Source organism: Taeniopygia guttata, chromosome 1, assembly GCF_048771995.1.
Source record: "Taeniopygia guttata chromosome 1, bTaeGut7.mat, whole genome shotgun sequence".
Lineage (NCBI taxonomy): Eukaryota > Metazoa > Chordata > Aves > Passeriformes > Estrildidae > Taeniopygia > Taeniopygia guttata.
In genome coordinates, this window is record NC_133024.1 from 69,140,801 (window position 1) to 69,168,036 (window position 27,236).

The 27,236-nt window shown below is 34.7% G+C and overlaps 1 protein-coding gene across 4 annotated transcripts in view; it reads right to left on the minus strand.

The window, feature by feature from the left end:
- TNFRSF19 (TNF receptor superfamily member 19) overlaps nucleotides 1-27,236 on the minus strand; it is a 56,289-nt gene that overhangs the window by 10,358 nt on the left and 18,695 nt on the right. For all 4 annotated transcript variants that reach the window (XM_030275259.4, XM_030275276.4, XM_072930742.1 and 1 more), the window contains 2 exons: nucleotides 24,594-24,772; nucleotides 21,857-21,942 (listed from right to left, as the gene is read on the minus strand). In XM_030275259.4, the coding sequence (XP_030131119.4) occupies nucleotides 21,857-21,942; nucleotides 24,594-24,772 (265 nt within the window). The remainder of the gene's footprint in view (nucleotides 1-21,856; nucleotides 21,943-24,593; nucleotides 24,773-27,236) is intronic.

Sequence of the window (27,236 nt, forward strand, 5' to 3'; positions counted from 1 at the left end):
CTTCTATGACAGCAAAATTTTAAGAAACGACAAACCATATTTTACTAACTTTCAAAAATAAATTACTGTGCCTATTTATCCCAGAAGATATTTGGTTAAAACCTAAAGACTATAATCACCTAAGAAATAGTCCATGCAGTCATAAGTTTAAATTTTGAGATAAATGTCTGCCAGAGTATATTAAAACCTCTAATCAAATTGTACATAAATACAATTGTGCAATATCATTACTGCAATTTCATAATGTCAGAAGAGAACCTCCTAGCCTAGCTAGTGGAATTGTATTACTCAGGAATAATTTTCTGCAATAGTTGTGGTATTTCCTCTACACACATCAAACATCAACCAAAGAGGTTGTGATACCATATTGCTTTGTTATAATACCTATGGGGATTTACAAAACCTAGGAATTTTGAAAAATTGGCTTAATTCTAAGACTTTAGACCACTTAATGCCAAAGAAAACACTCTATTCTATGAAATAAAGAATCCAGAAAATTAAAGAAATAACCCACTAAATGTATTAAATAAAAACAGTTTTTGCAGCTTATAGTATCATGTAGTTGCTAGTAAATAGGGTAATATAAAAAGGTGGAGAGATCAGATCATGGCCATTATACAGAAGAAAGAAAGTTTCGTTGTTCATTTCCTGATTTCAGCATGAAGAGAAACAAGTGTTACTGCATTTACATTTGCTTAAATTTTTCCATTTACATTCAATTTGTACTATTATGTTCCACTGTCACATCAAAATCTGAAGAGCAAATTCATAGCAGATCTTTTTTACATGCTTTCAACTTGCCAAATTGTAGAGTGGAGCAACTGGAGAAAGTACAACAGAGAAGCCACAAAAATGACTGAGGAACTGGAGATTCTCTCTCCTTTGATCAAAGTTTGAGAGAGCTGGGATGGCTCAAGCTCAAGAAGGCTCAGGGGAACCTCATCAGTTTGTAGAAATCCTTGGAGGGAATGTGCAGAGAGGACAGAGCCATGCTTATTTCTCAGTCATAGCTAAGTTCTATGGCCTCTTTTCCAAATCTCCAATGTCATTTTTAAAGAAAATGCAATAAGTGTCATAATTATTTTGTCATAACTTGAATGCTCTTGGCAGGAGCACCTCAATCTCCCACAGAAAAAAACTTTTCATTCAGTTTCTAGGATTCTTGCAGCTGTAATTTTAAGTTTATAGTTTTAGCAGACTGAAGAAATTTCTGCATGAAGTTCCAGGATATCTGTGAGAAGCAGTAAATATATATAAAATCCTTTCTATATAGCAAGGTGTGCTGGCTTTAGTGTGAAGATCCGACTGTGCTTTGGTATACGGTTTTCAATTTTAGTTAACTGCCGGATCTAGTGTTTAGAAGGTTAAAGATAGACTGGACAAGTATTTAAAAAACAGACAATAAAAAAACTGATCTGAACATCTTCAAATATTTTTTATATCAATACATCTATTTGTATTAATGTACTTAAGAGCACTAAACAGTTCTTCACAATTTGCAGAAAAAAAATTATCAATTTTGAAGGGAAAAAAGACAAAGACCACAGGAGATGAAGCTTCTATATTTTTGTCTCTATTCATTTGCTTACAAAATACATCTATTTTCAAGTATGGTTACATATTATGTATTCTAGGAAAATATAAATTATATATTTCTTTAAGGTCCATCAGCAATATTCAAACTGGAAATACAGTGATTTCATTTTAAATAGGGATGGCAAAACTTAATTTTTTTTTTAGCCACCTAGCTATTTAGGATTTATTTTGTTGATTTTTTTTTCACTTGAGAAAGCAATTTTCTATTCCTGAGAATGCCTACCACTCATCTTCACCTTCAAAGAACTTCTTGGAATAGCTACTCTGAGCAGTACATTGTAGTCTAGCTCTAATTATAATGATAGAGATCTTCCCTGCAGAGACCAACATTTTAGAAGCGGATTGCTATTGTAGAAGTGGCCCGTTGGGCATTGCTGAACTCTGCTTTCAGTGTTACTCAGACATGTATTCATTTTCATAAACTCTTTTCACAGAATTAATGGTCCCACTTCAGTAAAGCAAGGAGTTGCATTTTAAATTTAAACTTGTACTTACATCTATTAGATGATTACATGATTAAATTTAAATATGCAATTAAACACTTTGTGAACTGGATGGGATATATTCAGAAAGGAGGGAGGAGGTGTACACTGTTTTCTGATTGTGGAAAGCATGTGCATATTATCCATATTTTATTCAAGAAATTGATTTCCTTTTTTAAGACTTAGTTCTAACATATTCTGAAAATGTGCTGATGTTGAAGGAGAATTACCCAAATACCAAAGTGTCTCCTGCATAATTTTAGCAGTAAACCTAAATACACATTCTTTCCTTAATTTACCAATATTACATTATAATGGCAGTATATGCAGAGGTGTGGTCCTTAAAAGAAAGTAAAGTTTCTGTGAATCCAAGACAGTTCAACAGCAGTAACTCTAATATGGAACACATGAATCCCAGCTGTATCACTAAAATTTCTGCCAATAAACAGAATAGCTGAATTTTCTGCCTGTTATACCAAACAACAAGAGACAGGGCAAAATGTAAAAAATACTTCCTTTGCCACTGATTTTATGTTTATTTTCTCCAACTTTTTTCTTTTTCAGAACCATGATTAATTACAGTTGCTACTGGAATCAGCAAACCTAAAAGAAAGCTTTTTGTGGTAGATCAACCATGTGAAAAACACTGTATGTTTCTTCCATGGATACAGGAAACATATACTAACTAGTAAAGCTGAGGAGAATAAAATGTAGAATATTATGTTTGGGTTTCTTTCTTAACATGTCAAGTCAATGCTAACAAGAAGAGAGTTTACTCAAAATAACAAAGCTAATCCAAACTGTGCTTAAAAGCAGTAACATGGTAACATTGTACAGATTGCCATCTGTTACTATCAGGATAGGAAGTAAGATGCAAAGGTTAAAATGTTTTTATTCCTGGAATATGGGTATTCCGGGTCAACAGGAAAAAGAATATTTGCCTATTACAAAAACTGTTTTCCCATGACCTTTACGTTGAATGGCCCAACTCAGTGGTATCAACCTTAATTTGACAAGAATTAAGGGCTCAGACATACCGTCAAGTTATGTAATTTTACAAGTTGCTGCCTGTCAGCTGCACTGCAGTGGCTATCTGTGTGTGTGCCCTTGATCCATGGAAAAGGCAAGCCAATGTAAGGCCATGTGGCTCACTTTGAAATTCCTCCGTTTAAAAAAAAAAAAAAAAAAAAAAAAAAAAAAAAAAAAAAAAAAGAAGAAGAAGTAAAGATGTTTATATTCATGTAAAAGTAAGAAGGCAGTATGTTTACCTATTCCCAAATAAGCAAAAGGATGTATTCTATATCCTTATATATTATATAGACAATTCAGATACTACATGTACATGATCTGTATATATAGATTAAATATGTATATTTTATATACTACTGAGCATCAACATAAATGGAAAGCAAGTTTCTCTGAATATATCTTTGAGTCTTTACAAAGCAGCAGATTGGCTCCCTTCTCCTGATCTTTCAAGTAGGAGGTAAGAAACTTTATTAAACATTACTGTTGGAGACTGTGGTAAACACTGGGGACAAAGTCTCCCAACATCTGTAAAAAGACAGCCTTTTGCATGCATGGCCTACACCCAAAAGTTCATCATGTCAAACCACATTTTTCAAATGTGCTCCAAGTGCTGACTATAATTTTGTTCTTTTAGTTTGTTTTATTTTGCTGGGTTTGTTATTTTTTTAATAAATGTACCAAAAAGCCCTAGGGGAGAAAATGACTATTCAAGTATTTATCCATTGTTTGGAAATTCTGAGAAATATGCTTATAAATTAAAATCTTTGAAATTTGATTTATTCATTTCCAAGACCATTTCTCTTGCACTGTGTATTTTCACGAACTCCAGCTGCTGACAGCCTTTTATGTTTAAAATAGTAGAACAATTGCACTGTGTATGTGAATTTAAAATATATGTGAACTCCACAGTACTGGATACACACCACAATGTCTGTAAGGCATAGTCACCCTCTGCTATACATTTTTCTTGTAGCAATTCAGAGATGTGAAATCTTGGTATTACCACGGTGATCTAAATCGAGCCACTGTACAGGCACAAAAGTAACATTGTTTCATACACAAAACTTCCAACTTCAAGAATTGTCTAGTCATGTGAATATAAAAGCCCATGAGAGTAACAGCTCAGACCACTGCTACCCTCAAATAACCTGAAAACACCCAAGAGTAAGCAAAAAAATACTCAGAGGAAGTGGGATGAAATCCTGTCACCACTGAACTACACATTCTACCCTCCAACATAACTGGTTATTAATAAGAAAAGACAGATCTCTCCTCCATAACCTGGAAACACCCAGTGTGATCTGATGGCACCAAGTCTGTCTTGCTGTTGATGACTGTGGTGGTGTCAACAATTTCCTTTCTGACTTTTGCTTCTAGAAGCCAACTTTACATCGCTGAGAGTTGAGGGTGGGCAACACCTATTTTCTTGAAAATTTAACTTCTTTTTTAGGTGTTTTCACGTGTTAAAAAAATGTCCCATAAAGCTTATGTCAGAACATATGAGATTGCTAGATACAGCAGAAAATCTATTTTCTTACATCACCTCTAACTTGTACTTTTAACCACATTCTTCGCAATATATGTTCTGTGAAACAGAACACACTATTTTAGGCTGTTCTCTTGTTCAAATCCAACTCTAGAATTTATCCATCCCACACAGGCTATGAAAGCCGTTTCATCTTTTCAACAGAAAATGAAAGCATGAAGTATCTTTTTGTATTTTTGTACTTGGTATTCTGTATATGCAGTCCTATTTAATCTTTAGGACTATCCAGTTAGAAAACAAAAACATCCCTGTGCAGAATTTGAGTCAGTTTGGTCTGTTTATGACAGTTTCTGCTCTATTCAGTCTCTGTATACACTCTGTTGCTCTCAGTCCCAAAACACTTAGACAGGACACTGCCCACATAAGCAGAGGTGGAGTTTGCATTGCTGAAAAGCAAACCATGTTCATGGGAGCAACTACTGCCATCACCCGTTTGCTAAGGGAGGAGATGGGGACCATGAGCCCTTCAGAATCTACCTGTATATTCACAGTTAAATGACAATGGCACGCATGTAAACAGAAGAGTAAGCATGTCTGAAGGTTGTCTCTTTAGCCAATAAAGAATAACCCACTTTCATTAATCAAAAGTGTAATTGAAGATTGTGAATCCCATGCATACAGGTTACAGATCTGTGACAAAAGGTTCAAACAAGCTCTTAAAGCTGCTGTGTAACAAGGTTGGATTGGTGCATAGATTGGTTTTCAGTAGATTGAAATGCTAGTGTGGAAAGCTCTGTCCTGTGACCATGACTGAGGGCTGGTAGAGCAGCTAAGCCTGCCCCTAGGCAGGGAACATAACAGGCTCTTCCATATCTATCTTCTATGTAGTTATTTGTAGAAATCCCAGTAAAGCAAAAAATTACATGTAAATCAGTCATAAAAGAGTTTTTGTCCCTCTCTGATTCCACAAGAAGTAATTTCTAACACTTTACTTTCTATCCCAAATATTCCCCTCATCCTGGTTCAGCTGTGGTAACACCCAGTGAGTAAAGCAAAAGATTTCATAATGATTGCAAGCCTGTGCCCTAAGTTTGTAGACACAAATTTACATGAGCATCACTATGCAATATATATTGCACATGTCTATGCAATACACTTTCAAGAACTATGGCTTTTGTCCTTGCTTTAAAAATGCTTTGTAAAGGTAACAGTACTCAAGCTACATCACTTCTGTTTGCAAGCTGTTCTGTCAGCAGAATAACAGAGTATACTGTGATACAATTAATTCATAAAGTTTCTAAAGCTTTAGAAAATAGTGATTTTATATTAAAAAACAAATATATGAATAGGTGATACATTAAGAAAAATATTGAATTGAATATGAAATTCGGTGCAGGAATAATTTCCGTATTTTGGTCAAAAAGCAGCTTCTTGAATTGGCCAAATAACTTATCTTGTCCAGAGAGCTAGATGTTTCAGCAGCTACCAGAAAATTCAATAAAGTTTTAGTGCCTTTCCATTGTTGCCTCCTGACCTAAAATTAAAATCTGAAATAACTGAGAAAGGAAAATGAAATCTTGACAGTTAGAAACATCTTCACTCTTCAAACTCTCTATAATGTACTAATATTTTTTGTTACTAAATATGAAAAATAGAAATGCTAAGGAAATTCTTCCAAGTATTAGAAATCCCATGCAGAAAGAGCCTAGTTATTAGATGTGATCAACAAAAAATCAGTACTCAAAAGAGATCTGGAAATACATATGTGTGTGCAAGCATGTTCAACACTGGACTATTTATTACATTAAAATTTAAAAAGGTTATTTACAAATTGAGAGAATATATGAGAAATAAAATACAGAAGACTCACAACTTTCAGATTGCAGATAATTCAGGGTAATCTAAAAATCAATACACATAAAATATTGATGCCATTGTATTTTGGTATCCATTTTGAAAAGTGACAAAGGGACAAGGCCTAAGTATGCAAAAATTAAGCTGTAAAATCTGTTATTTTAAAATACAAATCTATCTGGGAAGCTAAAGGCCTCTATTAGGTCACATACTTCCTATACAGTGTGAAGAAAAGGTTAAATACAGAAGAGAATCTGAAATATCTGTCATATGAGTAACACAGTTCCTTATGTCATCATGCTCAGCCTATAGATACAGAAACCTAGAGAAGGATAATGTACTTTGCTCTTCCCATAAATTACTCAGAGGCAGAGAGGAGCCTCCACTTCTCTTAAAACTCTATGGGGAAAAAGAATCTATGATCTTATTTTAAAATTAAATTAAGAGACAAATCAGAAGCATGGCTTTATAATGCCTTTCAGATGCAACTTTTGAAAGAGGAGGTAATGGAGTTTCTGCCTGCTGAGAAAGCTTAAGAGCTCTTTGCCAAAATGTATGAAATGAAGACTCTCCTACCACCTTCATGGAGATTGTTTTAGCCACTAGGCTAGAAGCTGAGCTAGGTAAAATCTTATTTCTCCTCTCCAGTTGAATTTGCCCAGTTATAAAGCTTTGGCAGAAGGAGTAAGGGCCCCTCTTTGCAGAGCCGACAGTCACGGGATATGTAGACTGGAACAAAATTAAATAAACTAGACTTAGGCTTGCTCAGCACGTATATTTTTCCTGTTTACAATTATGTTTAAATATCACTAAGTTACCTTAAATTCTCCACACAAGGCACATGTTGGGGAGAGAAATAAGTCTGCACTAGGGAAAACAAAAAGTATGTTTATGTAATTAAGACAGTTTCATAATACACTCTGCTGAGCTGAGTTACAATTCTGAATTAAGGTTAAGAGTTGCATAACCAATGCTACTAGTATTTTTCAAGTTTTTAACTTTGCAATTCCAAGATCTTTTAAACCCACTTTTTTTAGGGGGCTAAGTAACACGAAATACATGGAATTAAATATAAATTTTCAGAATTCTTGTAACATAGAGGTTAACACCTTTAGAAGTTGGCCATGCATCCCCAGCTTGTTGTATTACTGCAGAAATCATAAATGGTGTTATTTACTGCAAAGAAATTACCTACAGTGCATCACTGCGCATGCACATGCAAACTGTATTACAAATGAAAAAGCTGTAGCTTTCACATCAGAAAGCAGTTATTAATTCACCACTTAAAGCTGTGGGGATAAAGTCAAGTTATACAGAACAAAAAGCTGCTACGTACCAGATCCTTGCTTTATTACATTACTTAATCTGAAACATAATATCTTCCCTCCTTAACAGAAGTCAGTAGGAAGTAGCCATAGAATACAGAAGACATTCTGAAAGGTTATCTTTGAAAAGTCAAGCTCTGCAAGTGAGATTCATCTGACCAAAGCAAAGATCTGGTTTGCAGGGAATCACCTGAATTTTCTCTACAGGGGATGGGGAGGGCTGGAGGAGTGTGTGGGTACGAGAAAGGCTCTTTTAGGGTGTAATTAGTCTGATTTGTTTTAAACACCACCCTTGATCTCTACATTGAGTATAGAGTGAACTTCAGATCACCAGCTCAGAGATGTCGTCATTGTACATACTCACAGTCAAGAACGTGGCATCCTAGTCTAGTTTTGTCAAGAATCAGTGAAGGGTTTTGAGGGCCTTTGACTTCCTCTGTTTCAGTTTGTTAACAGATATTAAACATTTTTATACCTCTTCCATTGTAAAGATAAAAGTCAGTCACAACTGCAAAATCTGCAACAACTTTACAGTAGCAGAACACCAGAAAAGTCCAGCATTACTTAATATCTCACATTCTGCAAGAATATAAAAGAGTGTGTAGGAAATAAAGTGAGACTTACGGAATTTTAGGTTTTGCCTATCCTGTGCTTTAAATGAACAAAGGCCTAGTGGGAAATAATATGCAACTATGTAAATACAACCTGTATTAGAGTAACTATATGTGAGGGAATCTCATGGTTGCAGGCCTCAATTCTGGCATATTCTAACTTTAGCAAGTTCTCTTAGAATGTGGGCTTTGGTTTGTAAGAGACATTTTATCAAAAGTAAAAAAAAATATTTTTCTAAATTTTTTATTTGCATTTTTACTTATATAGCAGGAGTGAAAAAATTACACTAAAAAGTAATTTTCCTCTTTAAAATTAATTAAACAGAAAAAATAGTAAGATCAGGTTTTAGGGAGTCAAACACAATTATTGACTATTGAACTGCAGTTCTCATCTAATCTGATATTGGCATTTAGATGAAATTCATAACTATAGAAGTCTGAAGACAAAGCCAGACCCAGCTAGTCACCTTAGGCTCTCTCTCTAAACAAAGCCAGGAACAGAATCTCCTGAGAAGCACTTATTCTGAAAAGGCTTGAAAGACTGCTTAGTGTTAGTCACTGAAGCTTACCTTATCTGGCTTGCCTGAGCTCTTGAGGTACCTAATTGGGAGCTTGGGCTGGCAGCTTCAGTGCCAAGCATTAACTTTTAGATGCCCAAATTAGGGTGCACTAATTTTATGTTAAATTTCCACATGCAGACAGGGCAACTACAAATCACATTCAGTAATATGCACATAGAATCATACCACTGATGAAATGAAACTTTACTAAAACTGGTGGACACAACCCTTTAGTAAGAAAAGCTCTGACAAAGAGCTCATGCTTTTAGGAAATAGTCACGGACTATACCTCAAAGGCACATGTCACTGCCCAAAATAACAAGTGAGATTATTTTATGATCTCTGTAAAAGAGGAGTTTGGCAGTACACTGCTTTAGCACAAGTGAACCAGTAAGAGTGAGAATGTGTGAGGTCTATCACCCAAAAAATTAAAGGTGAGCAAAGTAGAGGACAATAATTTGAAGGATCCAAGTGATCTGTAGGAGCATTATGCCCTTCTATAAGGCTGCTCCAAGCTCATGAGGTGTATTTATATGAGGTTTATAATGAGTCATTATTGCTAAAGTCCTCAGCACCCAACTCTTGTTATAAGGCTATTGCATTTTTTCCTATTTCCAATACATTCCAGTCCTCCAGGCAATTCCAGTCCTCTGGTGTGGTATTTCAGTGTTCTTTTGCTTGACAATGATTTTCTCAATAGAGAGTTGGCAGTATGGAAAGTTTGAGCCTAGATGGATTCCATGTTTTCTTCTGTATTTTCTTAAAAACAAGAAATGTAAGTGTAACACAGCCAAAGAATTTTGTAGCTGAGCAACTTAGAATCATTGAATCCTTAGAAGTTGAGAAGGACCTTCAAGATCATCGAGTCAAATAGTACCTACCAGCACCAAGTAGAATAAAAGCTCCAACACACTACTGTACACTTGTTTAGTAGTATTTTATATTCACATGCCAGTCACAGCTTAGACTCTGTACCCAAAGTCACAGCAGTCAGCATGGATTTATACCAGAGGTACCAAAACTCAGTGCTTCTGAAGTTGTGCTAATGCAAACATTCCCTTTGTGATTATGAGAGATAAATTTGAAACAGTATTTTCAGTCTGAATGCAGTTTAAAAGCATGTTATTAAATTAATATATTTTAAACAGTCTAACGCTTCTGTAATTAGAAATTGTCTAAACAATACTGAAAAGCTGTAACAGCTACTTTTTTTTCAGATTGCCCCTAAAAACAATAAAGTAAAAGTTAACTGAAATAAATGTTTTGCAACTTTACTGCAATGCATGCAATCTTGTAATAATTTTGAATAACCTAATGGCCAAGTTAAATAAGGACCTTGCAAATACACTCCATACAGAAAATAGGTAATTGCTTATAGCTACTGCAAGCCTGGGCTGAAGGACTACCCACATTAGTAAGTGCACATAAGAAAAAAAACATAGGAAATAGTACTTATTCACTACAGGTCACAGATTAGCCCCTTCTCTGTAACTCAGGAATTTCAAGCTCACTTTAATCTAGTGTAATTGAGCTAACCAGCTCTTACATTAAAAAGTAATGATTAAGTTAAATTTCTTGCAGACTTTCTGTACCTAAAACAAACATGCAGTATGCCTCTGGCAAAGAAGGATACTAATTATAGGATTGACTCATAAGATGAAAGGTTGCACAAGTTACTACTAGAAACTGAAGTATGGTAAGCTGCTTTGAAAAAACACATTGAAATTCTCAGTCTGCAGTTGAGAATTTAATGTTCTAACTGTACTTAGCAGTGTCAAGAAACAAAACTAAATATGCTTGCAAACATCTTGTTCATATTTTAGATGAAAAAGCTAGAAGTTAATAGTGATTACTCCATCATTCTGTAATAAGGATTTTTAAAATGTAATAAAGAAGTGAGCTCTACAGTGAGCTTTTATTACATGAAAGCATGCAAAATTAAGTATTTTTGGTCATACTTAGCTTTCTTTATTTATACAAAACATGGTCTTACAATGGGTATTCAAGAATTCATTGCTTGACTTCACTCTTAATGCAACAATTCCCTAATTTAACAGGAACCATAAAAGAAACACATCTCCAAGACTTCAGACATCTCTGGGAAAGGATGTGCAAGTTCAAAAGTAATTTTGCATTTCCAGCTGCAGCTTTCACTGGGATTAGCAGATAGAATTGCCAGCTGTGAGTTAGAACAAAGATACAAAATATGCCCTTATGTGTTGCCATGAACTGATCAGATAAAACCTTCTGAACGCCAGATGGGTACTGCTTGTGTGAACTCCTATTATCAGCTGCATGAGCTTGTGATGTGAATTCATTAAATAAATGAAATTTGATTCAATTTATTTAAAAAGCCACATGTTGACATTTCTACTTTCATTTTAAGATATACACTTTCCATCATATTCTAGCATGAAACAAGGAATGTATTTTCAAAGAACACTGTGGAATACTGTGCTCTCTCCAAAATACATTAATACATGTCTTGGTAGATAAAAATGGATTACATATAATTAGTGCAATTCTCCTGCTGAAACTAGACAGTCAAGGCCACTCTGAGAAATTCAGCTTGGTCAAACTTCACATCAACTTCATCTACTTTAAGTTTTACTGGATTATGACCATATATATTTTTCATATTACATTTCCAGAGATTATGAACAAGTAATTTTTAAAAAAGACATTTCTATTCCTAATTTGTTCTACGACTTCCATCTGTATTTTGGAGCCATTTACATTATACTTGCTCACTCTGAAATAATTTTGTATATTGCTAACACCTTACTAAGTAGGGACTGCTAATACTAATCTAGATTTTATACTAGATAGATGGTTTTCTTAAAGTTTCAAACTTTAGTATTAAAAACTTTCTGTTCTTTCCCCCAGTCATCATAAATGAACAGTTTCAAGAGGTTCAGAAATTATAATTTGTTTTCCATTATTTTCTTTTCTGTACATTTTCTGCCACCAACAAATGTGGCAGGAGTTTATGCCACAACCTTATCTCAGTAAGTGCATTAATGTGGGTCTCTCTTCACTATTCATTAATTTGTTTTTGTAAAATCTGAAAATTCTTTGTCTAAGATCTCTGTTACTCTGTCAGCACAGACAGAAAATAGTCATTGTGGTCAAAAGGGTTAAAAAGGGATAAATGACAACAATATAGATACACTGTGTTCACCTAGGAAAGCAAACTGAAAAAACCCACAATTCTATTCTTATCATGTATCTTTAAAAGTTTACAATAACACTTAAATTTACAGTTCTGAAATTATTTTTAGCAGACAAAAATGACAACTGTCACACCTATGGGCCACGGGCAACATTCGCCATGCTTAAATACATAATTGTTAAAAGCAATGGGAGGCAAATTCCCTGGTCTCAGAAATCTACCCTTCTGTGGCAAGGAAGAAAAAAACAGTTTTCCCCAAGGAATACAAAACTGGCAGGAAGGAAAATTCTTGTACAGATCCAGAGATTAGCGTGATGCAGGCATTAAAGAAATGATCCACATCCTCAATAATAACCACCAAGTGCTCTGATAGATGTTCAATCAACAAAGCCAACTCAGTTCTTAAGTCAGAACTTAAAAGAGTGATGTAGAATGACAGGAGATGACTGAGCAAGAAAGCCTTTGTAACTGCAGCAGTATCTGTGAGAGACAATCAGCACTAGTGTGGGACACAAGCTCATCCAGTTCTGGAAGAGAAAACCTTATGGCTGCATCCCACTTGTGTTACATCACAAGCCTGTACAAAGTAACAGCAGGAAAGGACTAGGAAAGAACTAGGCTTTTCCAGTTTGGTATTTTTCCTCTGTTGCACAAGCTACAGCATTCTTTCATATATAGAAGGCCTTCAGTATGGAACTTTTTACCTATATTTTGATCCAGAAGAATGTGTCACAATCCATATCACACAGCCCTAATTACAGAAACCTTGGTGAAATCAATCTAACAAACCATGTTTTGTCAAAAGAAAAATCACATATTATAATTACCATATGTAGTTAAAGGAAAGGTTTAACAATTTTCTGGGAAATTGACACACAGAAAAGGTGGATACAAAGCAAGTTCTCTAAAGCCTCCAGAAAGAAATACTACCAATACACATGCATTAAAATCCAAATTGTGTTTGACTTTGTACTTCTACTGTAAACTACATTACTGAACCATGCCCTGGTCTTGCATACTCCACAGAAATATTTATTTGTGTATCAAGGATATTTCGTCTTTTTATGCAGAAAATATTTGCATTTCAGAAGCGTAAATACAATTATAATGATGGAAAGACATGAGGACAATACATTTCTGAATTAAAAGGGACTAAACCCACACCAGTTAACACAGAAGAATGTCTTCTAGTGATGCTTTTGTGTAGATTCATTCCCTGATGTAGAGGATTACTCATTATAGTGCATGAAGCAATGCATTAAACCTTTGCAAAGCCTCTACAGTGTCATATTCAGCTTTTTAAGTTTCCATTGAATATTATCAACAGACCTCCTTTATGACTTTCTGTCAGTTTCAATGCATCTAATAATATGTAGTAACAATCAAAACAGAGGACTGCCCACTATTTGAGATTAAAGAGCAGAATAATTGAAAGTCTGACCCAATCTCCTGTACTTTACACACATAAAGCAGGAAGTAAGGAATAGAGTTGAGTTGATTAGTCAGATAATAATTTAAATGGAAATTCACTAATTTATAGCCTGAACTTTACTTCAAAAACACAACTCAAATTCTTAACTGTCTGAACAATTTGTAGTCAAAAAAAGAACATTCTTATTGGTATACTTTCATCAGGATATCCAAACAGGAAACAGAGCAGATATGCTTTTCCCCTCATTTTGAAAAGCTGTGAGTAGTAAATTAGATTCTATTATTTAACCATGACTGGGTTGCAGTCAGAATGTGAAAATTATAAACAGTGTAATTATCTCAGCAAGCGATCTTAGAGCTATTGAGCTGTATTGCAACTTGCTAATTTGAGAAGTCATGAAACCAGGATCACAAACAGGCCCAGGCCCTGCAGTGCCAAGCAGGCAACACCTGGGCTGCATCCTCAGTGCTGGGAACACACCTGGGACAGAACACACTGGTGATGCAAGAACCAACGAGTAACGGCGCGGAGCAACACATGGTCGGTACACAAGATAAGGGAAGAATTCTGCACTCAAAGAAGTCACCAAGAAAAGGACACACAGCCATTATCCCAACCTGCTCTGCTGAGTTTGCCATCGGAAGGCACCACAGAGCAGACTGTTCAGAGACGAGCAACAGAGCAATTAGCTCATAGAGCCTCATGGCTTCGGTGGCAACTCTGCGCATAACTGCTCAGTATTGAAAAACTCTTTGGATGACCACTGAAGGGTGCAGAGAAATTTGGAGGTGCCTCCTTAAATTCCAATTCCATTACCTCTTGGATCAGCTGTGATAGAGAAAGCGGTCTGTATTGTCCAGCTATATACCTGTTTAGAGCATCCTGTCCAGTCTATGCATATGTACTTCCTTCCAGGGCAGTCACAGCAAAGCAGATCACTCAAGCCTTTTGGCCTAAACTAAAGCTGCAATGTGTCCAAGCCTCCTGGACCTAGAATTTGTGGAATACTCCTGGAGACCAAATGAAATGTTGTAGGTCCCTTGGGCTTTTAAATGTTTGCACAGTTAGGTAGCGCTGAAGCAGGATAGCTGGTGATGCAGCTTTGGAGCCAGAAACCTGGGTCTATTTGAATATTTACACGTGGCATACCTCTAGATACTTGACAGGGCTAATGTTACCTATACTGAGATACCCCTAAAGCATTTGCTACTAGCCTAGTTCTTTCAGTTTCTAGCTTGAACTGAGCTACTTGAAACACACTCCATGAAATGAAATTTCACTGTGCAAAGAAATCTACATTAGACTTCAGGTACTAGGCACAAAATAAGGACCCTGCTTACTGTCATTGTAAGAGCATCAAAGAAGATCAAGAAATTTCAAACACTCATTATTTGAGGTTACTGTAGACTTTCAAATAGAGCAGACATACTATACTAAGTTCTTCCGTTCTACAGATGTTGCTAGTAAGTGAATCAACCTACAGTTTTGCAGAATTAAGCTGTAATAGATGTGATTAGAAATCTTTCTGAGAAAACAAGTTTTCCACTGTAAAAACAAACTGAATGGTAGAAAACATTTAAAGATAGTGCAACAAAGTGGGCAGAATATGCTTGCAGGCCTCCAAGCAATTCAACAGTTTAAACTGATTGGATACCCTGAGAGCTTCAGCTTCCAAATTTTGATTCCTTGGTAAAGTGTCCGGCGTAACAGGAATTCTGTTAGATTTGGGAGTTGCACCTCCTTGCAAGGTCATTTCCACTCATAAGCTAAATTTTCTTCTGTGGAAAATTTGTGGTGTTTTTTGGTTTGTTTAGGCTTGGGTGTTGTTTTTTGTTTGTTTGTTTGTTTTTGAAGAGGTATAGACAGGATATCAGATAGAAATGAGGGAAATAATTCTGACCCTTTCTGTCTACTAACCATAATACATATGTAGTGTTAAAAACTACATAATGAAGTACTTCCATACATACAGGCACAGAAATGAGAGGTACATGCAAGGAAAAAGTTGGGAAAGTTTTAGAACATGATTAAACTGCAATGTATTTGAATTTCCTCTCCACTAAGTAACACTTCAGAACTATTTAAACTCATTTTAGTGGTAATACCTCTGTTATTAAAATAAAGAAAAATCTGCCCTCTCTTTTTTTACAACTTTTTTTAGAAGTGGAGCCCAACATATAAAGTAAATTCAGAACAGTAAGAAAAGGAGCTGTTTTACTCCAAGGTATACATGAACCCCAGTGGGTCAGAACCAATTCAATTACCAAGGACAATGAATTAAAAACATTTAGGTTTCCTAGCTTAACTCTCTTTATGATGAGTGAAAGAAATAAAATAGTAATAAAACTTTTTAAGACATGAATAGCAATTCTCATCTCTCTTAAACACCTTGTGGAATTTGTTTCAGACTTCCTGAAGATAAGTTACTCTATCATCAGGTCACATATGGAAAATATCAGACTGACTTATTTATTTTTACAAAAGTCTCCATTTCAGTTTTGAAATAATGGGAAGGCAATGTCTCTGTAATAAAACACTATTGATATTTATAAGCTAATGATGCTATTATCTGTACTTAAATGAGCTGTCACTGCTTATGAATGTTGTGAAAGGTTTATGCAATATTCCAGCTGCTTTCTATCACAGTGTTCACAATGGCAAAGAGGACTATGAGAGATGCTGTTAGGTAACCTCAAATCAGAACAAATACTGAAATAAGAAGGGGATATATGTTGGAACAGAACCAAATAATTAAGAATAATTTCACTTGCTATATACTTTCAGATGCTATTTGCCTCATGCACATAAGCAGTCTTCCTTGAAAGGCTGCTTTGCATTAGTATACAAAGTTTACTGCATAAAAATCCAAATAAAATTACAGAAAAACTGAATTGATGGAAAAACATTATCTGGAGTCTGACAGCTTTAAAATCACAAAATTCTGTAAACAGAAAGAAGAAAGTGACACAAATAAATTAAAAATCCACTATATAAACAGTGGAACTAATGTGGAATTGAATGTCATCCAAAAATTACTCTCAAGTTAAAAATTTATGTATTTATGTTTAATGAAATAATAGAAAGTTTCAGCAAAGCTGATACAGTGGGATTTTTTCTGTTTTACCATTAGTGTAAGTATTTTACGGAATACACATGTAGCCAGCAAGCTTCCAGCTCCCCCTTTACAAAACAATGTAAGTTATAACCCTGCGGACTGAAATTTCTAGCTTTTTATCTCTGTTCTGATGTTTAGTCCTTGCATACCCCAATACCCATTACACTCACATGAAAGTTTACAAAGTCACAGATCCTAATCTTGTTAATGTAAATATGTAGATCTACGTGAAATCTTACTTTTCCTACACCATCTACTTTCAACACCAGCAAGAAGGAAGTAACACCAGATTTTGCTCCTTCTGTAGTACTTTTCATTAGTGAAATAACATACCTTGTAAATTTGAAGAGTGCCACTTAGCTCCAAGACCATTATATTTAGTTCCCAGAAAAAACAATACTGTAAACCTACAGAAAATAACTAATAAAAAATCTACACAAGAAAACTGTAAAGGGAGCTTTGTGATCAATCTTAGTTAAGGTGGTCAAAATGTCATAGGGGTTCCCTAAAGGAACAAAATTTAAAGTAGTTAAGGTATGGATGGCTCATGAAAATTTAATGTTTTCACATTTAATTAACTTCTTTATGTATTCTGTCTCAACAAGCCACAGTCTCTACTTTTATTTCTCACCTTAGTAAAAAACTGTTTCTTTTCTACTTTGAGACATTGTTTATAATTGAAGTCAATATGGTTCATGGTGAAAAAAAGTAGCAATTTTAGACCTGATTGCCGGTTTATTTCAAATGCACATGATGTTACAATCAAACTGCAGATATGTCCACTGCTGCGACTTACTCAACAAAACATTTCTGCTTCATTGAAGCAAAGAATGTGTTTATTTCCTGGAACATGTAGAGGCTGGTTTCCCAAGCTCCACATGGAATGATATTCCTCCCCCATCCTGTCCCCCCCAGATTCCCATGCTCCTTGATCTATGCTATGAAGACAAGCAGAAATAATCATGGAGAATGAATTTGGCTGGACAATCTGTGCAATTTTTCATTATGTAAAAAATCAGTATTTTTATAAATGTAACAGGGTGGTTACTAGAATAAAAAGTCTGTTCTTTTGGTGGCCAATTGGCTGTAAAATACTCTCTTGTATTAATTTTCATTGCCTTGACTCTTTCAATTTATTCCAAATTAACTGTTTGTACAGAAAAATTCTACATTAAATTTTCACATAAAAGGGGAACATCATTGATTTTAGATTGATACAGAAAAGAACATTGATGTGGAAGTTCTAGGAACAATTTTTGTAATACATCTCAAAAAAGTTCCATGTCACAGGCTCTTCTGCTTAGTAGAAAGCCTGTCCAGAAACTAAAGGATTCTTATGACTCTAGGGCTTTTCTGCATTTTGAGTTGAATACAAAAGGAACCACTTGTAAGAATATCTGACACAATAATTCTCTTGCTTCAATTTTAGTCTACCATCTTATGACTGAAAGACAGTAAGTATGATTTCTAATGGTGGGGTTTGTTTGTTTATTTGCTAAGACAGACTAGCTGAAAACATAATGGCTGTTCCAAGAAAGCAATGGTATCTTTGGAAAATGTGCTCAGTACCTGAACCATTCCCACATCTCTCCTTAACTTGTGCCACCACAAGTGTTTTGAGGTCAACGAGCTCATTAGATTTAAAAATAACCTTAAGAAGGGAGTAATTTTAATTCTTTTTCTATCACAGATAGATTCACAGTTTAGCTTACTGAGCAGTTTCAGTAACAGTTTAAGCATAACCATGGGGAAAGCACAACAGCGGCCTGAGCAGACAGGAGAGTGAACTCTGCAAATCTAAATTGGTACTAAGAAAAAAGAATCATTGAACCATATCAGTGTTACTGTTTCAACACATTTGGACAGTCTGTATTGCCTTCTATTTCAGAATTTACATATTTGATAAATTCTAATTCCACTCTAATTCCCAATTCAAAGAATATTCTGTCATTCAGATGAGAAGAAAAAAAAAGTCTTCAGGTGAGGAAAAATGTCTTCAGTTTACAAAGTGAGCATAAATCACAATTTTAAAAACATGCTTTCATTTCTAATGTTTAGATGCTGGCCAAATACATAAGATTGGTCTGTACAGTTTATTTATCTGAACTAAGTAAATTAAAATATAACTATATAATTGTGTATTTAATTTTCTGGCATTCTAAAAACATACATAAGCCATTGTGTCCCCCTTTAAAGTTTGCACAAAGGTGATAGCAATTCTTCTGGTCTCTAATACTCTCTTTACCTGTTCATTATAGAATCCTTTCAACTTTGCCTCCAGCAATTCACAAACTCATTTTTTCACGAGTAAATATTTAAACCAGATCTGTTTTAAAATGTCTACAGAAAGGAGATAAAAGCAAGTATTTAGATTTATAGCTAACTGGGTAATCATCAACTGCTACTAGAAAGAATTTGATCCATGTCTCAGCTTTAACATGAACCTGTAGTCCAGGCAGGGGGCTGTGAGCCTTTGTGCCCTTATGGTAATGTTCTTAAGCAAACAAAAGATTGCCACACACCTTGGAGGACAATTAATTAATTGAAACAGGACATTTAAACTTTTCCTTTTCATCTGTAACATAAGAGCTAGCTGCACTAATATTTGACTTTCTGTTTCACAGTGGAAACAGAGAAGGATAAGAAAGGCAGAGAATTAGAACTTAGTTCTCTGATCATTGAGAGCTTGTCCCACACACTTAATGGTCTGTCTCCACTTAGTTTAAAGTAATGCAGTCTTAACTATCAAAACATATCCATTATTGAAATAGACCACTAACATTTTCAGCATTACATGGAAAATGTTCCACACATTATATATGTATCCTCACAGAATCGTATTTTTTTTACTTGGACCTAAATTTCCCCCTATTTGATGCTAAGTAAAACCCAAAAGTACTTCAGTTCATTTAGCTGCTGTTGTAGGAAAAACTTCTTGGTCTGCTTGAGGAAGGCATATACACTTTTCAAAACTAAGGCAGCTGCTGTTAAAACCTAAAGAATCAACACAAATTCTGAACAAAAGCCTTCTGAAAACCACAGCAACATATGGCAACTGTACTTCATGTAGCATTTCTGTCATTTAGGATTTTAATGGGTAGTTACTATGCAAATAGCAAATGTTTTAATGATTTCAAACCTTTTATTATTGCTTCTGTAAAAGCTACATATACCTGCCAATTTTCACAACTTTGCTGTTACCACTTCTGTAATTGAGCCAAAGGTGGTGTGCCAGCCATGAGAGTGGGAAATGAAAATGTGTCTAATCTGGATTTACCACTTCAGCTTGTGCCAGAGAAATTGCTCTTTTCCATGGGGTTGCCTGTTGTCCATTTAAAATGACTAATAGCTTCCTAATGGTTCACTTTAGGATCTAAGCTCAGGCTCAATTACAAAAGCCAAATCATAATAAACTAAAAAATCTGAGTTATTTCAGAAGGCTTGGCAACAGTTCTTTCATCACCTTTCCAAAATATTAATTTGTGACTTTGAAAAATATCATATACACAAGTCACTAATTTCAGTCAAAGCCAAATGATAAAGGAGATAATTTCTTCTTCCTGGTCTTCAGTTATGCTAGAGAACAGAATTCATGTTTGAAGATCACACTTTCTTAGAAGGGAACAAACAAGAAAAGAGGAAAAACACGTAAAATGAGATTGACATGTCACTAACTTTTTTTTTTTTTTTCCAGATAAAAAAGAGTAAAAACAGTTAAAGGGGATAATACTGAATTTTCTCAGTTGAAGGAATTTAAATACATACATATATGAAATGACCTGTCTATACTCTGTCTAGAAATAACTTCTGCAACTCATTGAATTTGAGTGATTTACTTCAGTAAGTCGAGATCAGCATTTCATTCTTGGCATCAAAACCAACAGTGTTTGATATGAAGAACATTCTTTCTAAACATTCTAAGATATTGTCTAGACTACAAAAATAGTTGAACATTTTTGAATTTACTTTCTAGGCTAATGTTATAAATGGGCATGAGTTACTGATGCAAACATTAGAACTTATTTGACTTATTCTATGATTTACCAGCTTTGAGTGTTGCAGTCCTTAAAAAGTAAGTTTTTATAAATGCAGAAAATGTTTGAAAATCTGGTTTTAGAAGTTTATTAACCAAAAGGCACTAAAACTAGGATGGAAACAAAAGAAGAAAGTTTGGTTTATTTGAAAAAAAGACTATCTAAGCAATATATGAAATGCTGAAGAAGAATTATTTCATTGAAGTTAATATAATATAAAAGTATTAAAAAGTATGGGTTTAATGCACAATAGTATACTCTTGGTTCTATTTTAATGTTACACAATTTAAAAAATATTTATAAGAAACTGTGTGTATTTATTAAAGTAGCATAAAGTATTTCAGGAACCTGATAATTTATTATTTTTATAAAAAAATGTTCCCATTTGAACTAGGGAGAAAAGACTCCTAAAACATAACTTCCCAGTCACAGAAACAAAGAAGTAAACCCAAGATTTTCCACATAATTATCTTGAATCACATGTATTTTTTATTTTATAAAGTAGACAGCAATAAACACAAAAAGAATAGTTCACTCTTTTCATTGAATTAAAATCATGATGCAATTTAGACCACCAACAGACTTGAAAGAAGTAACAGGACTTCTGCTACAGAATAAAGAGGTCCTCTCCTTTTGAAGAGATACTAATTCTCTCATTGGCAAATAGAGAAAACAATTACTTCCTTTTAACAGTATACAGGAATATAAAGTTGTTATCTATATTGTTCTCTCTCTGTAACCTTAGGATAAAAGTTATTTCTAAAGGTATCGACAAATATCTTTTTGGGTGTCAGGAACAGAAACTACCCTACCTGATAGTTGTCAGAGGGTCTGGGAAGATTGCTTTTCTTTTGGCATTAACAGGGATATTAAAAAAAATTATAAGACAAGACCAGAAGTGGAGTCAAGACTCCCTGATCATGTGGTGTGACAGGAATGTTTATCTGCAAGGGACTGGTTATTCGTGGGAACTTCTAAATAATAGTACTGGACCTGCTGAAATGTATGAACAAAATCATTTACTAACATAAGAAAATGAGTTTTAAAAAGAGTTGGTAACTGTGACTGTCTTTTTTTTTTTTTTTTTTTTTTTTTTTTTTTTTTTTTTTGCCAGACTCTAACATTAAAAGAGAAAACACTAAAGGAAAAAAAGCACTTACAGTGAGGTTCATAGGGAGGAGGAGGATCACCACAAGGAACACATTCCATGTCTTGAAAGCCTCCAAGCTTAGTCTTCCTATAAAATCTAGAAGATAAAAGAATGTGAAAAAATAGGTAATCGAAACCAGTTATTATTCCTCTCAAAATAATTCAGGTGTTTTAACAAAATCTTCTATAACTGCAAGTTTTGTCAATCTGTGTCTCAATGCAAACAATCAGGAAATAAAATAAAAGTAAACAAAAATACAGTAGCTATTAATTAATAGTACAAGATAAATCAAAAATAAATTGAGGAAAATATCTAGATCTGTTAGTCCAAATGCATGGTCACTGTCATCTTATATTCACAGAAGAAATAAACAGTTCTGGAGATTTTGGACAGAAATCAATATCCCATTTTCCACATATATCACAACATACATGACACGCATTAAGAACTCACCTTATGCAAGCTTAGTTACGTGTCTAAAAAATAAAAGTGAAATGATTGATTTATATATTACAAGGTAATTATCGCCTCTAAAAATATATAGCAGGCTGGATATCAGTGACATTTTATTTAAAGACCCATCAAGAACTTTATTCCTTAGCTTATGTTTGAAGAGCATACTGCCTACAGTGACTGGCAAAACCCTACATTCCCAATCAGGGAACAAGAGCAGCACCAAAGAAAAAGCAGAACCTTAGAATGCTGTATTTCAAATTTTTGTTTATGAAATCCTCTAAAGAACTTACTCACAGCTCCTAATCAAATAGGTCTGTCTGTCTTTCAACCATTCATTAGTACTAAAACAGAATCAGCAGCAGTGGCCTTTTCAATATGAGTTCATGAATTATTTCTGCAGTGGTAGTGGCATATTAAATAAAATGTACTAACTCTACTGATGTTATATTCCTAACACTGCAAATGCCATTAAAGTATGAAGCTTTTATCAGCTAAAGCAAACAGTTTTCCAACTGCTCAAGAAACTCCTGCTTTAACAATGTGAACAGAAACAGATCCATAGGCTGCAAGACTGAAGGGGTCACTGTGATCATTTACACTGGACAAAATGTGTTAATATTTGTTTTTAGCTGACATGCTCACTGTGGTGTTTTGGAGCTGAACAACAGAGAATGGCATGTTGGAAACCCATGCAAAAAAGAAATAAATAAGACTGCTGACAGGTAAAACATCAGTTAAGCTATTTGGTTAGGCTAGCGATATCCTCCACTTGTTTGGGCAGCATCTAAACTAAAGGACAGGTATGAGTGGTGGTGTGTTTTAAAGTTTTGTTACCCAAAACATCCAGACCAGATGTCCCATGATTGCCCTTGCTATGGCCATTACTCCCTCCCTCCTCCCGTTTCCAGCTTTGCTGCCAGAAAACTCAGGTTGTGGAAGCAGCTCTCATTTTAAAACATACTCAACACACCTATCTAGGATGCATTCTAGACTTGAATACTGAGAAGAATTCCCAGGCCCTCCAGTTTAGCTTGACCTTTAATTCATGTCCTAATGTGGCTTCTTTTTTTTTAACTTTCCTATCTTCCAAAATTCAGCTTATATTGTTTACAGAATAAGAAATCTCACTGCTGACAACCAAGTAAGCCCTACAATACATATATATTAATATGCCATAAGGGCATAAATCAATTTACCATGTGGCTGCAAGTAGTATCAAAAGTTATTGTGAGTAATATCTATAATGCCTGGGGCTGCACCTTCTTGTACAGTGACTTAAGTAAGATTAGCTACCAAACCTTTACTAAGTGCTTTTAAATAAAGAGATTTCACTTCTGGCTTGACAAGGAATAATAGCAGAAGCTTCAGCAGTGTTCAGGCATTTGACAGTTTGTATTAAAAAAAAAAAAATATATACATATATAATAAAATAAAACAGCTGAAATATAGATACTAAACGAATGTATGAACTTTTAAGCATGTCTGAAATATATACTCTGAAAATACAAAGACTGTTACAATTGCAAATCAGTTCTTATACTCTACTCCTGTCAGTTAAATTACCAGTTCAAAAAAAGGAACAAAAATGTCTTTTTACAAATTCATGGCAGGTGTTTATAATATCAGAACTTGGCAACAATGTAAAGAATAGCCTTTTAGAGATCTTAAGATTTAATACTACAAACAGAGAAAATTAGCAACAGAGTTTTGGGATGACAGGACAACAAACAAAACACAGCTCTTGAATTGTAACAGCAGTTTCAGCAAACAATTCTTTCAGATTAATTTATGATTCTCAGCTAGGATCATGCTTTATGAATTTTGAAGAAAAGAAAGGTGAAAGAAATTTCAGACATTAAACCACAGCCACTGCTTTTGATCTCAGAATATATGTGCATGATAATTATTAGGCATCGACCTAAGGAGGGGAAAAATGCAGGCAAATAATGTGATATTTTTTAAAGAAAATAGCAATGTATGTTTTCAAATGTTTACATGTTTATAACAATGAACTAAGTCACCAGTAACACTGTTTGAGGTATTTTTCTCAGGTGCTGTACAGACAATACTCTCATAGACCACGTAGGTAATTATCAAACCATTTTTGTGGATAATTATTACTGTAATTCAAAAATTATGTACTCAGATAGTACAGTAAGGCCAAGATTAGAACATAGGACCTTCATACATACACAAAGGGCACCAACATTTATCCAGAAAATATGAACAAGCAATTTTAATGTAAATTAGGTTAGAATTTGTTCAAGTCTCATCTTCAGAAATGGTCTTACCCTGGTAAACAGTCCCCACATAGTGCATTGCTGGTGGCAGAACAGTTGGCCTTCTGAAAGCGGTTAACCAAGGCACAATCCAGACAAGGCTTGCACTTCTGAAAGCCCCAGTCTTCCTTGAATCTGTTTGGCCTGCATGTCATGCACTGTGCATCCTCCCCATATCCAAAGCCGCATTCCTGCAGGGATTAACAAGCAATAGCAAGCTATTCAGTCACTGAAAGCGTGAACAAGAAGAGAATGCTGGGATAAAATGAAGACCTGGTGTAATTATTACTGAGAGTAGGTCTTTCTCGAGACAAAAGCCAGCCTTTCAGCAAGTTCAAATGTGTCTTCCACTGCTAATAATCTCCCTTACTTCTATAAGTAATACTTAGTCATCCACTTTATTCATGAAACCACTGTGTATTTGAATGATAAAGGGCTTCAAGGACTCCCACAGTTTCATTATTACTAGCTTATGGTAGAATTATTGAGCTGTCTGTTTTTTAATTAGGTCAGTCATGTGAAAGCGAAGAAATTGGGACAAGTGAAGTATGAAGGCACTTACTCAGTTACAAAAACAGCAAAGAAGCACTTTGATATTAAGGTTCATAGCTAAGGTGAACAAAGTTAATTGCCAAAGAGAGTGCACTGATCTTCAAAAGCTTAGGACTCCTGTTACCAAATAAACCAGAGGTAGTTAATGACTGTCAGCTAGGCACAAAATGTTGCTTAGCCACTAAGAATCTCAAAAACTCAACCCACTACAGTTCAAACAGTTCTCAAACTGTTGGAAAAGTTTAATAGATCTGCAGATCACATGGAGGCACAATCTTTTACCATACAAGTAATATTGTTATGGTTGGTTATTTCTGCCAAATTTAGAAGTTTAAAGGCATTATTTCCATTCATTTGCAAATGGGCATCTAATACAATGGACAAGCTGCAAAGATAAACACCAAGCCATATGTAAAAGTTTGGGGACTGAATCCTATGAACTGATTACCAAGAACTATAAATCAACTTCTTAGGAGTCATCAAGTTACTAGGAGCTACTATTCCCTCTTATCATCCAAATATCCTATCAATTTTGCTTGGTACTTTGAAGCTCGATTTGATGCATTAGTGATACACTACAAAACTGCAAGGGGAGTACAACATATTGCCAGAAAGAACTAATTAGGAAAGGCACTTATGGGGACCTCAAGTATGTATGCTTAATGAAAGAATAGGGGATCTTCCCAGTGGGAAAGCTGCAGGAAGTCTTCAACTAGGGCAACTTCAGAGGACGTTTCCACCAGTTTGATGTATATAAACATGCATGATGCATGTGTTTGATGCATATAAAAAACTTTTCCCAAAGTCACTAACCTAACCAAATCTGCTGCTGCTGCAAAAAAAAAAAAAAGCTTTTAAACTTTAGCAACACTCTCAGATTCCCCAAGATCCAACGCACTTGGATTCTCCAAGGCTTTGTGCTGGGAAATCATCTATGGGAGAACCTTTGTGATCAAGCTGGCCAATAGGCATTTTATAGTGCCTCTAACCTGAAATGATAAAGTAACAATAAACAACTTCAGACAGATTTTACAGGACATTCTAAGAATTTTTAGTTTTCCTTTATGTTAAGAATAAACTTTACTCTCTGAAGAACAAGCCCTCAAGTATGCAGAAAATGAACAATTTATGAAAGCAATTACAAAAAGACACTAAGAATAGTCTTCTTCATCTGTCTCTAGATCCACTAACTTATGCAATAATTTTTAGTTTTTGTTTTGCTTTCTTTTAGCTGAAATGTAGTTTATTACTACTGAGTACTTTTCAGCTCAAGGAGCAGACAGGCAAATCATTGCAGTTAATAACAAAATAAAAAAAACATCCTACAGTTTCATGCACTGTGTAGTACAGTACTCCTGTGATATACTGGAACCATATTAAAGCTGGTAGGCAAAAAGTTTTTAAAAAATATATTTCTTTTCTTTTTTTACTTACTTCAGATATAGAACATTTTACACCAAATTGACAAGTTTCTACTAGGAATCAATGCCAAAGCCATGTCAGTTGTAGCTGTACCTTCCTGTGTTAATTTTTACACTCCATTTCATTTATGCAATTGTAAGACTGTATACAAAGATACATGATTACCACCAGGGACTGGAACCAGACAAACTTGTGTGAGATTTTGCTCTCTCTAGGTCTAAAAAAACTTTTTCATTGAATATCAATAATCTTTAACACACTCTTTCTAAATACCTACTCTTTCTAGTTAGCTTATCAAAATAGTAGCATTATGGAATATATTATACCACTCAGTTAAACCATTTATATTTGGAACTTTTGATAAATCACTTGGAATCAGACCCTCCCAAGTCCTATCAAACTTTCAAATATAAGGCCTGAATTAACTTAATTATAAGTTTTCCTTTCCAGACTACCTTTGAAGCTTTGGATCAAAAAACAAGCAGGAAATAAAAGTTAGAATTAAATGCTTTCACTCACTGGTCCAAACTACCAGAGCTAAGTAAACTGTCTCTAGATTAGATCTGCTTTGCCATAGCTGGATGTATGGACACATCCTAGTGATCCTTTGCATTATGGAATGGTTTACTTTAAAGCTATATAAAAATGGTGGATGCAACATAAAGAAATCTTCTGCCCAAG